At 39.7% G+C, this 17,651-nt stretch overlaps 1 protein-coding gene across 3 annotated transcripts in view; it reads right to left on the reverse strand.

Annotated features, from left to right (window-relative positions):
* LOC126248709 (lysine-specific demethylase phf2-like) overlaps positions 1-17,651 on the reverse strand; it is a 174,158-nt gene that overhangs the window by 96,953 nt on the left and 59,554 nt on the right. For all 3 annotated transcript variants that reach the window (XM_049950004.1, XM_049950006.1, XM_049950003.1), the window contains exon 7: positions 8,688-8,792. In XM_049950004.1, coding sequence (XP_049805961.1) covers positions 8,688-8,792 — 105 coding nt within the window. The remainder of the gene's footprint in view (positions 1-8,687; positions 8,793-17,651) is intronic.

Raw genomic sequence — 17,651 nt, forward strand, 5'->3', positions numbered from 1 at the left:
CCACCTCCCTGATAGCTCCATTCATACATCTGTCCACATCAAGTCAAGTAACATCAACAATAGAAGCATTTTGACACTTTTCATCCCTTCCACACCAAAAAATAACTTGACTACCCGTGGATGGCATATCTGCAGTGATTAGAATTCTCTTGCCCAGTATGCTGGAGGTCTCACAAAGGCAGTCACAGACAGATACATATGGCACACTAACAGAGGAAGCAGCTACTCTGGTAGCAGAGTACTTGTGGAGTTGACATGGTAGTTTTCAGGCTAAGCGATAGTTTGAAGTCCTATGACACACTCACCAGCTGAAAAACAGAGTGTGCAATCACATCATGTACAAAGCAGTAAAAACACTTTAGATCTCACGATTTTAGCACCTGTAACAAAGAATCTGAATTTACTGCCCTCCAAGAAAATTGTAACACTCAAATTATACTTGGAACTGAGAGCTGGATGACACCAGAAGTGTATCATTGTCGAAGCTGACTCACAATGAAGTTTTCTGGACATGAGTAACTATCCTAAGTGAATTCAAATTAATCATAAGATGATTTAACTGACATCTCAATTCTGATATAATTATTGTAGAATCATTCAAAGAAAGTCTATACCCAGTAGTGCAGAAGAACCCTGATTATGAAATGTTAGTTGGAGTCAATTTTAACCTACCAAATATAGACTGAGATGCCTATGGATTCATTGAAAGAGGCATAGACAGTCTTGCAAAATGGTTCTCAACACTTTCTCCAAGAACTGTTTAGATTAACTATTTTGACAACCCGCGCACAATGGAACTATTTTAAGTCTTGTAGCCACAAAAAGACCTAATGTTACAGACAGTGACAATACACTGGGTGAACATTAACAAAACTGACTAACTGCAAGAACAGATTCCTGACTGGAAATGGAGGAAAAAGGTTAACATGAACATGGGTTTGGAACTGCATCATTGTCATGGTAGATGGCACTGACAAATGACAGTTCCTCTGACCATGTGCAATGTGTTCCTTGCGTGTTGCAGGTTGTCCAGTTGACATAATGTACTATAAGTAGCAGAACCGTCCAGTATTCATGATGGAAACAAGCCAAGATGGTTGTGTATGGCCGAGCAGATGAAAATGGTCGAAAGGCAGCACAGCTATACCAAAGGTAAAACAACAGTATATATGCTTCCATACAAGACTTTATTTCTCTTCTCTAGTCTTTGCAGTCCTTGCACAAGATGTGCGATGGTGACAATAGAATTGTCCTGCAGTCTCTTACAAATGAGAGTTCTACAAGCGTTTTCCATAGAGCTATGCAAAAAGAATGTCTTCTTCCCTTCAGATATTTCTGTTTGGGCTCACAGGGCATTTTCATAATACTCACGTGTGGATCAAACCTTTCGGTAACAAATCGAGCAGCATGCATCTGAATTGCTTTGATGCCTTCCTTTAATGTGACCTTTTGAGGATCGCAAACACTAGGGCAGTACTCAAGAAAGGATCTCCTTTGTAGATGAGCTACACTTCCTCAGAATTATCCCAATAAACTGAAATTTTTAGCATTTGCCTTCCCTACAACCAACCTCACGTGTTCGTTGCATGTCACATCACATTCCAGTGTTACATCTAGATATTTGATTAATGTGACTGTGCCAAGCAACACACTACTAATACTGTATTTAAACATCACAGGAGTTTTCTTTCCCTACTCATCTGCATCTGCTTAAATTTTTGCACATTTAGAGCAAGCTGTCATTAATCAAAACACACAAAAATTGTGTCAAAGTCATCCTGTGTCCTACAGTCACTCAACATTGACACTTTCCCTTACCCTACAGCATTATCAGCAAACGGTCATAGACTGCTGCTCACCTTATGCAACAGATCATTTGGGTGTCATTCCGAACAAGAGCAGCGGGTGTCCCACTTTTTTGGGGCACTCCTGATGACCTCTTTGTTTTTGTTGCACATTTGCCATCCAGCATAACAATTTATTGGGTTCTGTTAGATAAAATATCTTCAAGCCACTCACATATGCGAAAACCTGCTCTGTGCGCTCAGATGTTTGTTAACAGTATGCAATGGAGCAATGTGTTGGATGCGTTCCAGATATCTAGGAATATGGATCTGCTTGTTACCCTTCATTCATGATTAACAGGATGTTGTGCGAGAAAGGGGCTAGCAGAGTTTCACAGCAACTATGCTTTCTTGCGTGAGTGTGCTTTCTAAATCCTTTCCGATATTTGGACAGAAGCTTTTCTCTCTCAGGGAAATTTATTATATTGGAACTTAGGATATACTAAAGAATTCTGCAGAAAACTGTTGTAAACGGTACTGATCTTTAATTCTGTTGATTTGTTTTCTGACCCTTCTTACCTTCCCTTTCTTCCTGTCACTTTGGACTTCACACTGGGCAAGAGATTCACGCAAAATCAAGCTAAGTAAGAGGCCAATGACAAAGAGTACTCACTATAGAAATGAGTTGGAACTCCATCTGGATCTGGCAGCTTATTTCTTTTCAACTCTTTCCATTGCTTGTCAGTGTCAGGGATGTCTATTTCTACGTCCTAATTATGGGAGTTTATCTGATGCTCTAACTATTGTACGACACCAGCCACATCACACCTTTCCAATCTTTATGGATGTTTGTGTGATCATGGGTCTTTTCAGACAGCTGAACATGGAGGGAGGTGGTAGACTGTGCATACCTCAGATTTGGAGGATCTGGTTCTACATGATTTTGAGATGAAACCTAGTGCAAGTTCTACACAGCTGGCCCACCAACATGGTGCAAGTCAAAGTATGATTATGTGTATCCTGCACGACAGCCGTCACTATCCCTATCACCTACAATCCCACGGAGGCCACTTTGAACATCTGTTGTGACGTGGATGCAGTGCAGCTCTATACAGCATTTCAGGACGATGGTGCATGCACACCGTCCATTTCCAGGCACATGTTAATAGGAATTTTTTTCCTCCATTTCCAATCAGGAATCCGACCCTACAGTTTGTCAGTTTTATAAACATTCACCCTGTGGACACAAGGATTAGTGATCACTATGTCATCACGACCATAATGGTTATTAAAATTGATGAACCCATCAAGAAGGATAGAAGAGTTTTTATGATGGAAACAGCAGATAAGCAGTTGTTAGCATTCTACTTTAACAAGGAATGGACATCAATCAGCTCAAATATGATGGACATAGGGAAATGATGGTGGCAGGGGTAAAATACAGGGAGTGAAAGGCTATTTACAATTTGTCCAGAAACCAGATGGCAGTTATACGAGTCGAGGGGCATGAAAGGGAAGCAGTGGTTGGGAAGGGAGTGAGACAGGGCTGTAGCCTATCCCCAATGTTATTCAATCTGCATATTGAGCAAGCAGTAAAGGAAACAAAAGAAAATCTGGAGTAGGAATTAAAATCCATGGAGAAGACATAAAAACTTTGAGGTTCACCAATGACATTGTAATTCTGTCAGAGACGGCAAAGGACCTGGAAGAGCAGCTGAACGGAATGGACAGTGTCTTGAATGGAGGATATAAGATGAACATCAACAAAAGCACAACAAGGATAATGGACTGTAGTCAATTAAATCAGGTGATGCTGCGGAAATTAGATTAGGGAATGAGACACTTAAAATAGTAAAGGAGTTTTGCTATTTGGGGAGCAAAATAACTGATGATGGTCGAAGTAGAGAGGATATAAAATGTAGACTGGCAATGGCAAGGAAACCGTTTCTGAAGAAGAGAAATTTGTTAACATCGAGTATAGATTTAAGTGTCAGGGAGTCTTTTCTGAAAGTATTTGTATGGAGTGTAGCCACATATGGAAGTAAAACGTGGACGATGAATAGTTCAGAGAAGAAGAGAATAGAAGCTTTTGAAATGTGGTGCTACAGAAGAATGCTGAAGATTAGATGGGTAGATCACATAACTAATGAGAAGGTATTGAATAGAATTGGAGAGAAGAGAAATTTGTGGCACGTCTTGACTAGAAGAAGGGATCGGTTGATAGGGTATATTCCGAGGCATCAAGGGATCACCAGTTTAGTATTGGAGGGCAGCGTGGAGGGTAAAAATCGTAGAGGGAGACCAAGAGATAAATACACTAAACGCATTCAGAAGGATGTAGATTGCAAGAAGTACTGGGAGATGAAGAAGCTTGCACAGGATAGAGTAGCATGGAGAGCTGCATCAAACCAGTCTCTGGACTGAAGACCACAACAACAGGAAAATGATAAAGCAAATTCAAAACTGATAGTAATTATGCTCTTTAGAAGTATATGCCAATTAAGTGGATTAAGGACTGAAAAGACCCACTGTGTTTTAATGAAAAAAAAAGTGAGAAAACAATTCAAAAAATAACACAGTAATTTCAACAGGCAAAATTTAACAGAAATTAGTACGTCTACAAAAAGATTAACGCGCGAAGCACAGAACAACTTCCACCATCGTTTATTAGTGAAAGATCTTGCCAAGAATCCTGGTCCTACACCAAACAGTTATGTAGGTCAAAGGCTTCTATTCAGTCTGGCATGGCAACAGAAGACAGCAAACGGAAGGCAAAGTTTTAAATTTCATGTTTAAAAGATCATTCATGCATGAGGATCATACAAATGTAGAATTGTTACAGCATCAGCTAAACTCACATATTAAAGATGTAGAAATAAACATTTTTGATACTGAAAAGAATGGAAAGAGTTGAAAACAAATAAGCTGCCAGATCCAGATGGAGTTCCAATTCAGTTCTGTAGTCATTACCCTTTGTCATTGGCCTCTTACTTAGCTCGATTTACCGTGAATCTCTTGCCCAGTGCGAAGCGACAGGAAAAAAGTGAAGGTAAGAAGGGTCAGAAAACTAATCCTCAGAATTATAGATCAGTATCATTTACTAACAGTTTGCTGCGGAATTCTTGAGTATGTCCTAAGTTCCAATATAATATATTTCCCTGAGAGAGAAAAGCTTCTGTCCAAATATCAGAAAGGATTTAGAAAGCACACTCACACAAGAAAGCATAGTTGCTGTGGAACTCTGATAGCCCCTTTCTCGCACAACATCCTGTTAATCATGAATCAAGGGCAACAAGCAGATCCATATTCCTAGATATCTGGAACGCATCCGACACATTGCTCCATTGCATACTGTTAACAAACATCTGAGCACATAGAGCAGGTTCTCGCATATGTGAGTGGCTTGAAGATATTTTATCTAACAGAACCCAATAAATTGTTGTGCTGGATGGCAAACGTGCAGCAAAAACAAAGAGATCATCAGGAATGCCCCAAAAAAATGCGACAGGGCCGCTGCTCTTGTTCTTGATGACACCCAAATGAACTGTCACAGAAAGTGTGCATTAATCTATGACCGTTTGCTGATAATGCTGTAGGGTAAGGGAAAGTGTCAATGTTGAGTGACTATAGGAGGACACAGGATGACTTTGACACCATTTTTGTGTGTTTTGATTAATGACAGCTTGCTCTAGATGGGCAAAAATTTAAGCTGATGCAGATGAGTAGGGAAAAAAATCCTGTTATGTTTAAATACAGTATTAGTGGTGTGTTGCTTGGCACATTCACATTAATCAAACATATAGGTGTAACATTGGAATGTGACATGACATGCAACGAACACGTGAGGTTGGTTGTAGGGAAGGCAAATGCTAAAAATTTCAGTTTATTGGGATAATTCTGAGGAAGTGTAGCTCATCTACAAAGGAGATCCTTTCTTGAGTACTGCCCTAGTGTTTGCGATCCTCAAAAGGTCACATTAAAGGAAGGCATCAAAGCAATTCAGATGCATGCTGCTCGATTTGTTACCGAAAGGTTTGATCCACACGTGAGTATTATGAAAATGCCCTGTGAGCCCAAACAGAAATATCTGAAGGGAAGAAGACATTCTTTTTGCATAGCTCTATGGAAATAGCTTGTAGAACTCTCATTTGTAAGAGACTGCAGGACAATTCTATTGCCACCATCGCACATCTTGTGCATGGTCTGCAAAGACTAGAGAATAGAAATAAAGGCTTGTATGGAAGCATATATACTGTCTCTTTTCCTTTGCTCCATTTGTGAGTGAAACAGGAACAGGAATTACTAGCAGTGGTACATGGTACCCTTCCCAATGCATCATATGATGGCTTGCTATAGTATATACAGGGGTGAACATAAATAGGGAAACACCAAAAACACAACACATTACCATGGCTAATACCGAGTAAAAATCCTGTTGGCACTTAAATCAGCTCCCAGTCATCTCACACTGGATAAATACAGGTTCTGTGTTGTTTTCAAGGGAGTATTACACCACTATTCTCCCAAGTTCAGGTAATGACAATGGAGGTAGATAGCAAACACACATCACTCCCTTTGAATTCGACCACAAAGGCTTAATAATACTGAGATCAGGTGACTGTGGTGGGAAGTGGAGCTGCAGCAATTTATCTTAAAGTTCACAAAACCAGTCTTGGACAATGAAAGCTGTGTGAACAGGAGCCCTGATTTCTCTTCTCAGCATCACCATTGTGGAACAAACACTGTACCACAGGGTGGACCAGAAAATCCAAAATGGTCACCTAATCCCTGGTAGTAAGGTGGCCATGCCGAGTAACCATGGACTATCATGATATGGCTGCCCAAATCATCACTGAAGCCCTGCCATGTTTCACTCTTGGGATGTAAACCCACTCAGAAGTTCAAATCTATGAAACAAGACTCATCCGATCAAATGACTTTCTTCCATTGCCCTGCTTCAGCACCATGTTTTCCTGTTATGAACATTTGCATCACTGAGTGGTTCTGGAATTCCCTGCTTACAGAATTTCTTTTTTTTTTTTTTTTTTTGGTGCTGACAGGGTTAGCGAGTGTGACATTCGGTTCTGCAATGTCTGCTGCTGTCATCCTCATTTTTCATCACAGTCCTCTTCAATGACCATCTGGTACAATCACTCAACACACTCCATGTTGTGACTTAGAAGATGACGTTTTTCTGCTTCCATGTACACAGTATGAACCTTCAATACTGCGCCTTTTGAAACGCCAAACACTTTGCGGATCTTAGTTATGGAAAAACTCAAAACCAAAAATTTGTCTACATTCTAATTCAGTTAGCTCCAACACAATGCACTCAAAACTACATAGAACATTGACCTCACCACAACAGACACTTGCAACACATTGAGTACACTGCACAGGTGTTGTTCGTGGTCAAATACATCAACACAACCTGCAGACTTGGCTAAAATCTGCATTTACTTTCGAGCACGCATTTCTCATGCTGCTTCCGTATTTTTGTCCAACCCCTGTAAATGTCGAAGTAGATATACTGGGGAAAAAAGGGAAGGACAAATGTTTTATGAAATGATTTGTCAAAAAGTAAGAAATAAAACAGATTACAGAAACATTTGATCCACCTTTGAATCATGCTCGAAATCATGTACAGCATATAAGATGCTTATTGGTAATTTGAATTGCATTATTTAACTCATAATCTTAGAATTTTTCCAAGATTACTAGAGGATATTTGCTATAGTACACATCATGCAAGGGTGTGTCAAAGTTCCTCAAACCCCTTTTATTTTTTGCTCGTAGACAAATCATTTTAAAAACATTTCACTTTTTTTCAATTCCTTTCTAAATTTCAAGTTTCGTTCTGAAAGCATTAAATATAATTTATTTTTATATTGATCAATGTTCTATTATTTTTAATTATCCTGATTACTTTCAAGCACTTAAATATCTTCTTTGCAAAATCAGACCTCATGACGGTCAAATTGGTATCCCATTTGTCCATTTTCCACTCTTGATTTAGCAATGAAAATTCTATTGTTTAATTTCTAGGGAGTCTTGCTTTTGCTCCACTCAATCATTTGATGAAAGAATCATTAAGTAAGATTGTTGGCAGCATAATTCAGTGTCTAGTACACATACATGCAGAGCATTTCCTCCTTCTGCATCTTATGTATTATTTTCTCACACTTGTATACATGGGAAGCTGCTTCAATGAAGACTGTCAACTTTCTTTTTGCCTATCAATGTCAAGTAGCAGCAGTTTCACATAAACTGACAACTTTATTGTCGACAAATAAAGTCTCAGCAGAATTTTAGGTTTTCCAGAGACACTTTCATTTCAACACACAGCCTTAGATTTTAACACATTCATGATTCAGTATGCTACAGAAACATCAGTTACTAAACTGCTATTATGGCTATTGCTTTTACAGTCTATCAAGAGCAGTGCTTTATCTGGTCTCAACCTCTGTTCTGGCACCATCGTCATGACAGCACAATTTAATAAATGCACAAGTAGTAAGGAGGCTAAAAGCTTCAAAGATGCCGTCACCTGGACTGGGGGGAGATTATATGTAAGTTATCTTAGAAGTTCAGTAGAACTTTCTGTTAATTTTTATGATCCGTCCTTACATTAAAGACTATCTTATCTGCCCATCTCTTTATGATTGAAATCCAGATTTTCAACATAAGGCAGTGTGATGGACCATCTAAATTTGGTAAGGAGATGCAATGGACATTTTTTTAAAAACATGCAGTTTTTTTAACTTTTTCTTCCATGTACTGCTGACAAAATATGCACATATGGAAAAGAATGTTGTCACAAAATGTTACAGTGTCTAACAGTTAAAGAGCAATACATACAGCATAAATATCCGAAACAGGGTACTTGTTGACATTTAGACTTACCTGGTCTCCAAAGAACATTTCACTATGGGTGGCAGATAATGTCCATCTTTGGTACAGTGACAGGTTAGCAGGGGTTGGCTTTATCAGATAAAAAATCTTCTGACCCTGGGGAAAAAAATAGAAATATGAAACACTATTTCTCCACAATAATGCATTAGCAAGTTTCAATCACACGATCATTACTGGTCACTCTTGTTTACAAAATGTAACTGTAGCAGCCATTACATGTATTTTGAAGACCATAATTTTATTGCTTACACTCACGACAGGCTCTTTGATTGGCAATTCACATTAAAACCAATTATTGATTTCAGAGGCAAGACACTTTTGTGTCTGACAGAGTATCAGCACTAAATGAAAGTATGTAGATAGCAATTATTTATTTTGATTTAATGAAATTGTATGGGACAGGCCACATTTTGGCATAAATAATATTATTACAGTATTAGATGAAAAGCTCACCAATGGTTCTCTTCATACCTAGAAATGAATCAGTAAACGTTGTTCTCCAGCGTCAATAAACAGGCGATGAATTTAAATCTGACTGAGAAGGGTCAATGATCTGCTCTTCGGTATTTTTCCTGATACACATTAACAATGGCGCACTAAACTTAACAGACAATTTCTTGTTATTGTGAAATATTCTGAGTGTAAAGTAAATAACGTAATGAACAAGATTTTGGATACGCACTGCTTCTATCTTTCGGTGAGTCATCGCCTTTATTCATAAATAGGCCTAATTCGTTATGGAAGACACTGTCACTTAAAAAAGAAGCAGCAGAAGAGGAGGAAGAAGAAGAAGAAGAAGAAGAAGAAGAAGAAGAAGAAAGAAACACACTGCATACAATTTTCTACACACAAATCACGCAAAACTGTCTCCTAGCATATAATCAGTGAGAACAAATATTTTAAATTCCTGAGAGTGAAGATGGATTGCAAGCACACCTAATACACAGTGGAAACACTGTGGCACTATTAAAACACACTTCTGTTACTGAACCTGAAACATGATAGCTTATTTTCATTCCATTATTTCCAATGGTAATATATTCCAGAATAAATCTTTGCCATAATATGGAATACTATTAGCCCAGAAAAGGGCACATGTTCAATTTTGCTGTCAGTCTGTGAAATTGACGTTTCAAGAGTCTGAAAATTCTAACACAGACTCCCAATGAAAATATATCATTTGTAGGTAATAACATGGATTCACTCAAAATTAATATTAGTGACCATAAGAAGAAAACCAACTGGCAATTAGATGGCATTTCCTTCGACTATTGAAGGAAGGAAGGAAGGAAGGAACATTAGGATTTGATATTTCGTTCATGCCAGACCTACAGCTTATAGTTAAGTCCTTGGTGACTAGGCAGTAGGCTTCTACAAAGTTGAAATTAAGTGAGGTGAACCAGTAATTAGACACTGGACTTATATTTTGGAAGATCTGAATTCTATTCCACAGCTGGCCATCACAGTTTACGTTGTATGTGTTGTTCTAACTTACTTTTGAAAAATAATGTGAAGGTTTTTACATTATGACCATAATTTGCTGCTCCAAGAAAACTACCACTCTGTCTCTCAAACAGCATACACAAAGATATTTAGAACAGATGATAAGAGTTTACATATTTAAAAATAGAAGTTGACACATGGAGTGAAGCAAATTAAATAAACACTAAAGTAACAGGAGTTTCGTCATTGTTATTTATGTTTACCCACCAAAAAAATACAAATTTCAAAAGCATTGGTTATGCTGAACACTTCTACAAGTCACACCATAACATAATAGTTTGGCATTAGCAGGAAGCTTATGCTGGATTTCAAATTTCACAGTTACTGACCATAAACAATACAAATGTATTATTCCTCACGAGTAAAGAGTTCATTTTCAGAGAGACAGACTACCATTTACCATTATAACTGGAGAGAGATAAGCAGCCACAGTACATTTATTAATGACGATTTCTACAAATGCATTGAGAGAGAAAAGTTAACTATTCCCGTGTTTGTGAATCACGTAAACTACAACTTTTGGAGAGAGAGAGAGAAAAAAAAGAAAGTCACGGGATGGAAAAAAGAAGAGACTGCGATTTAATAGCCTATCAGTGACATGGTGATTCACAAGTCCAATTCGAACTAGGTTGGAGCAGGAATCCAGCCATGATCTTTTCAGAAGAACCATTCCAGCACTTGCCTCGAGCGATTTTGGATCATAACTGAAAACCTAAACCTGGATGGCTGAATGTGAATTTAAACTTCTATTAAAAATAACATGTTTATTCAGGGAACAAGCCCTCCCAATTTTTTCAAGGTACAAGAACAATGAAATGGTATTCAGATCTCTTCCAGATCACACATGGCCACTCATTTATGTGGCTTAGCACATATAAAACCATTTTGTTTCCACAATGGGAAAATATTCTAGTTGCAAATTGTGTTGTTGACAAGTACCAGCAGTAGCTGCACACAAGTGTGTTGTTGACAAGTACCAGCAGTAGCTGCACACAAGTTTTCTTTACATACTAACAATTTTTGCTTTGTTCTATTTACATTGAAATATATCATCTACAACTTAAAGATCAGATAGCACAAAAAACTTTCTTTTAGTCTACGATGTTGCAGACACTGAGAAAAGTTCCTTCTCATAAACAACTTTATAATAAAGCATAACATGACACTCCCATTCCAATACATTGGCACCAAATTTCACAAAAATTATGCCTAACACTAATTTGGATATGTCACACAAGGAACAGGTCACCACAGCTCCTCTTACCCAGATTCCACCCCTTCTTTTGACGCTACTGTGATGGAGGTCAGAATCGCGACACCCAGTGTTGAAATCAAGTGGTTTTCTTGTAGATGCCCACGGAAAATATTTCACAGATACCACCACTCATAATTGAAATGAAAAGACCTCAGCTCAGAGGGTGGTACGAAGGGTATCAATGAAACCATCCCTTTCCATTTCATGGTTAAAAATGCAGGTCACAATGTAATGAGCAACAGGAAGACATTCTTGACAACCTTTGCCTATGCTAACATCCTCAAACGTTACAGTCCTCCTGGAGGGCATTGTGGGGCTGTATACTCTTTGGAAGTGATCCCAATCCTTTGGAATGGAGTACGACTACAATTTTTTGCTCTCGTCTAATGGTTGGAACCACTAGGGACCATTCAAAACCATTTGATGAAATTTGAACACGATCCAAAGCAGTGAAGGGTCCTTACCCTTTTTCAGTGCTTCTGTTCCCATGGCATGATCACACCGGTGTGCGTCATTGACACATGAGAATAAAACTGAAAAGGGTCCCTCTAAAACCCCCCAGTTAGGCAATACCCTTGATGGCATCCACCCACATTTATGGAAACTTTTAAAATGAGAAAACCTGTGAAATACTCCCAGGCAACTGGTCTCAGAAGTGAGTCAAGTTGTTGCCTAACTGCAGGTGCCTTGGGCTATTTCGTAGGTTTTCTCTGTAGAGGCACATTTTTAAATGCTCAATAAATGTGAGCTAGTGCCACCAAAAGCTTTGCTGAACTGTGAGGTCTTTGAGGGACCCTTGGCCATTTTATTCACGCATGTGTCAATGCTGCACTCCTTCATGATTAAGAACACTGAGAAAGCATAAGGCACCTTCGCTGCTTTTAATGACGTTCAAATTTTGCTGAATGGTTTCGAACAGTCTGTAGTGGTTCCAACCTGTCACCAGATCAAAAATTATTGTCATACTGCATTCCAAAAGGGTGATATCATGTTCAATGAGGTTGCAGCCCTGTGATGCCCATCGAGAAGGGTTGAATCGTTCAAGAGGTGTCAACAGTGTCAAAAGTTGTCAAGAACATCGTCCTTTCACTCATGACACTGAGAATTGTTATTTTTGACTGTGAAATATGTGGGAATTAATGTCTCAAGGAAAAGGTGGTTTCATTGACACCCACTGTGCCACACTGAAACATTTAAGTTTCGATCCAAGTGAAAGCGTGTCCGAAATGTTTTCCTTGGACACTCACTCATAAGAAAACAACAACAAGATTTAAACACTGGGCATCACAGTTGGGACCTCCATCGTAGAGGTGTCAAAGGAAGGGGGTGAAATGTGGGTAAGAGGGACCATGACAATCTTTGTACCATGTGATACGTCCATGGTGGCATTGGGCAGAAATGTGAAATTTGTTGCCAATGTGACATCATTAACCCACTTTACATGCCACATGAATTTTTGAGCTGTGGCCTTTTTTCTGCATATGTAGACATCTTGCTGTTCGAAGCATTGTCGAGTCTCAGGGTTTAGAACTCTTTGTTCTAGGCATAAGCTACAAATGGGCAGCAATGGTGTAGTTAGATAACATTATTTCATTATTTCCACCACAAACCTATTGGCTGCCAGCCAGCTGTCATTTCCAAGGTCAATGGTGCTCAATTCCCTCATTTTAATAAGGTAGTTTGGTGCAAAGTTGTAGGAGGCAAATGTCCAGTTTGTTAAAATAGCCTTAAAGTCACAGATAATGAATGTGCCATAGGGAATGCACAAGTAGCAACATTTTTATCTGCACTGTTCAACAAGACTTTTGCAAATACGTAAGATTCAAATTGTTAGTGAAGGAGTATGATGAACAATAATACTGCTTCAACTACCAAATGTGTGTGTGTATCCCTTTATAGTTTGCACATGAAGTCTGTACTTGATTCAGCCACTAAGGGGCCACCTGGCCTGTTAATACGACAGCAGCGGACTTGTGCAGCCTGCCGGCTGCGCCCCCTGTTAGAACTAATTACTACATAGGCTAGAGAGCAAGGCTCCGCCAGCCACTTGTGTGTTATCTGTTGTATGTACCTTATCTCTCACGTTTTTATGCTTTTTTGTGTAATAAAGTTACAGTGTTCTTGGGTTACTACAAATACTGTATTCACATGTGGATCGATGGCTCAGTGGTTAAGTGCCAAACTACAGAGCCAAAGGTCTACGGTTCAATCCTAAGATTTTTATCTTCACTTAACACTTCTTTCATCTCTGGCAATATTCGTCAAGGTGAATTGGAAAGAAGTTTGGAGTCCACATTAAACAGAATGTCTCACTGTAAGTGGCTGCTAATTTAGTTCAAAGTTCTGATGAAGGCAATAACATGTCTCTCCAATAGGACCACACCTAGTAAAGCACGTAGGTGTTCAAATCAACCTTTGGGTTGCTAACATCTTTACCTTAGTGTATTTTTATGTTTGTTACAGTATGCTTGTCATGACACAAGTGCACCTCGATAGAAGCTATCTTTGGACATGTTGGCTACTTTGGTAATCATATGTCCATGATAGAGAATAATTATCGCGTGAGAACAATTACCATGTCCATAAATAGCAGTAGACAGGCATTATGACTCAAAAATGAAGAGAGACAGTTACAAGTAAATGTACTGAAAGTAAAGGAGACCACATTGGGGAATTTTTAGGTTTTGGAGTTATAAATGAACCTCAATAAAATTATTAAGAACAAACAAGTCAACAACAGACCTTGAGCATAAAATAATATTTACATTGTGCGTAATTAACCAGCAGGTAATTTGTGCAGGACAGCGTCTACAATTCAACAGCTTCCCATTTAATATTTCCAATCATCAAATATAGAAAAGATTCACATACGGGCAGAGGCACAACAATGGCGCATGCAATATCTATATCTGTATCCTGAAAGCCACTGTACTGCATGTGGCAGAGGGAACCAGAATCATCCACCTGCTCCATTTGCGGTGGTGCGTGGGAAGAAAAATTGCCGATACCCCCTGCATCAACTCAAATGTCTCTAATTTCAAACTCATTAGTCACTATACAAGACACAATGCACGAAGTAATATGTTTCTGCGTTAACAGTGAAATACAGACTCCGAATTATAATGTTAAGCCCACCTATGATGCACTGCACAGTACTTGTAGTTTCTTCCATTTAAGTTTGTGCTGACTTATCAAACTGGTGACCAAGCATGTAGCCATTTCTTTTTATCTTCTCTCATCTTTGGAGCCTGACCAACAAACAATCCAACTTGGTAAGGGTGCCACACCAGCAAAAAAATACCCAAGAACTGGTCGAATGACTTTATTCATTAAGGCAATCTCCTTATGATAAATCTCAACATGTTATCTGCATTTCCAATGGTAACCCCCCCCCCCCACACACACACACACACACGACAGATGCGCCTTCATACTTGACAGTTTTGACTGAGTTCAGCGACTGGTTGTCAATTGTGTAGTAAAAAAAATTATCAGTTATTTATTTATATCTATTTGTTCTCATTCCAGTCCATTTACTTACGTAGAGGGTCAACTGCTAGACTTTTGACCAAGTACTAATCATCACAAAGTCTAGTTCCATTTCACAAATTGTGACACCTCTATGTATAGAACTTCTTTTATCAGAATAGTCACACAAGGGAAAAATACTGGCTGTCACATCACTTTTTTATGTATAGAAGGCAGGCATTTCAAAAGTTAAGAAACACTGTAACAACTTTATCCCTGCTGCCAACAATCTTCTGCACCTCAAGAATGAAGAAATGAAGCGAAGTTTTACATGATGGGTCTTCACTTAACCTATGCCAATTCCTACAGAGGCCTCCAAAAATGCATCCTATTTAAGCACAAAATATATTGCACAATTCTTCAACAATCTGACATTAATAAGACTGACTTAAATATGTGCATCTGTCCAGTGACACACTATAAGTACTAGAATTATATTGGCGTGCAAAACGCAAGTATGAAAGTAACTTTCGCATGATGTGTCACCAGCATAGCTCAATGAAACTTGGACCACACACAGAAAGAACTGCTACAATATAGTATAGAAAGTAACTGAAAGAAATACATAAGATGAATAGAAGTGCCACTTTTATTCAAAGAAAATAATTACATTGAAGTCACCGCAATTTAAGATGGTTCGCAGGACATTACAAAAGGCAGGACTAGGTTGTTAATAGGCTGCGAGAGCACCACACATGGCAATGCATGCTCTGCAATGAGCTCCCATGTTGGCCACATGGGTGGTAACATTTTGATAGGGCAGTCCATTCCTTCGCCAGCATTCTCGACAACTGCTATATGATCATTAGTGCATGAGAATGTGCTACAGTATGTCTCCCCAATCCGTCCCACACATGCTTTGTGGGATTTAAGTCAGGGGACCAGGCAGGCTAGTCCATTTGCTGAATATCCTCTCTAACCAAGAGCTCCTCTACTGTGCAGTTTGACGCAGTTGTGCACTGTCATCCATAAAAATGAAGTCAGGGCTGAATGCACCCCTGAAAAAACTCACAAGGGAACGAGTACAGTGTCACGATAATGTTAACCAGTCAGTACACGATGTTCAAAGATTTGGAGGTCATTACGCCTACGCAACATTATGCCTCCCTACACCGTGTCAGTGGGATCACTAAAACGAGCATGATCAACAATATTCCTGGGTGCATTACATGTTCCCACCTTTTGCCTTATGAGGGTGAGTAATTCACCCTGGAACAATGTTGAAAAATAACCATTTTTTGTGATCCTTGTGCCATGGTGCAGAGAGGTGTGGTGTTGCATAGGTGTACTGACCACCAAATCTCTGAACATGATTCATTTGCCATTATGTCCAGGGAACCATCATAAATCCTGGTGACTTCAATACAGTTATTGTCTTTGAATAAAAGTGTCATTTCTGTTCACGTCACTGCGAATTTCTTTCAGTTACCTTCTGTACTGTACTGTACTGCACTGCACTGCACTGCACTGCACTTGGCAAAATCAAAACAATGGAAATACCAGGATGGAATAATGTCAGTATTATGAAAAGGATATATTATTACTCAGCATATAGAGGAGATGCTGAGTTGCACACATGTACAACAACAAGACTGCTATACATATAAGCTTTTGGCCAAGAGGTCTTCTTCTGAAGCAGAGACATACATTCATGCAAGCACAGCTCCTACACACATGACCACCATCTCTGGCCACTGGGGCCAGACTGTGAGCAACAATCAATGGGTGGTGGGGGCAAGGAGGAAGCAGGGGGGGGGGGGGGGGGGGGGAGGGAAACAGGGTAGGTGTAGGGGAGGGTGTAGTTCTGCTTGTGGAGTATGCAGCAACTTGACAGGGCCACAGTAGGGATACTAGGTGCAATAAAGACGTTTTGCGGGGGAAGGGGAGCAGAAAAGTAGAGAAGGGTAAAAAAGACTACTGGGTGCACTGGCAGAACAGAAGGCTGCATAGTGCTGGAATGGAAGCAGGGAAGGGGACAGGAGGAAAAGGCTTGCCAAGTTGATGCCAGGGGTGTTAGGGGAACATACAATGTATTTCAGGGAGAGTTCCCAGCTGCACAGTTCAGAATAGCTGGTGTTGGTAGGATCCAGATGGTGCAGGCTGTGAAGCAGTCACTGAAGTGAAGCAAGCTGTGTTGGGCAGCATTGCAGTAATTGGGTGGTCCAGTGGTCTCGTGGCCACAGTTCGTCCATGACCACTCATGTGGACAGACAGCTTATTAGCTGTCATGCCCAGCAAAGTCATTGCAGCTTAGTTTGTAAATCACGTGACTGCTTTCACAGGTAGCCCTGCCTTTGATAGGATAGGTGATGACTGACTGAACTGGAGTAGGTGGTGGTAGGAGGATGTAAGGGACAGGTTTTCCATCTAGGTCTATTACAGGGATACAAGCCATGAGGAACGGGGTTGGGATGGAGGGGAGCAAGGTGGGAGGAAGCAGGCATGCAAGGATCTGGGAGCATGGTAGTAAGGCGGTGCCTCATAACTCTTATTCCTGCAATATGACCTAGATGCACAATAGACCTAGATGCAAGTCCTGTCTCACACATCTTCCCAAGACCACCACCACCACCTACTTCAACGTCGTCACAGTCACTCCTACCCCCTGTAAAAGCAGTCATGCGGTCTACAAACTGAGTTCCAACCACAGTGCTGCTTTCTATATGGGC

This window comes from Schistocerca nitens, chromosome 3 (genome assembly GCF_023898315.1).
Source record: "Schistocerca nitens isolate TAMUIC-IGC-003100 chromosome 3, iqSchNite1.1, whole genome shotgun sequence".
In the NCBI taxonomy this organism is placed as follows: Eukaryota; Metazoa; Arthropoda; class Insecta; order Orthoptera; family Acrididae; genus Schistocerca; species Schistocerca nitens.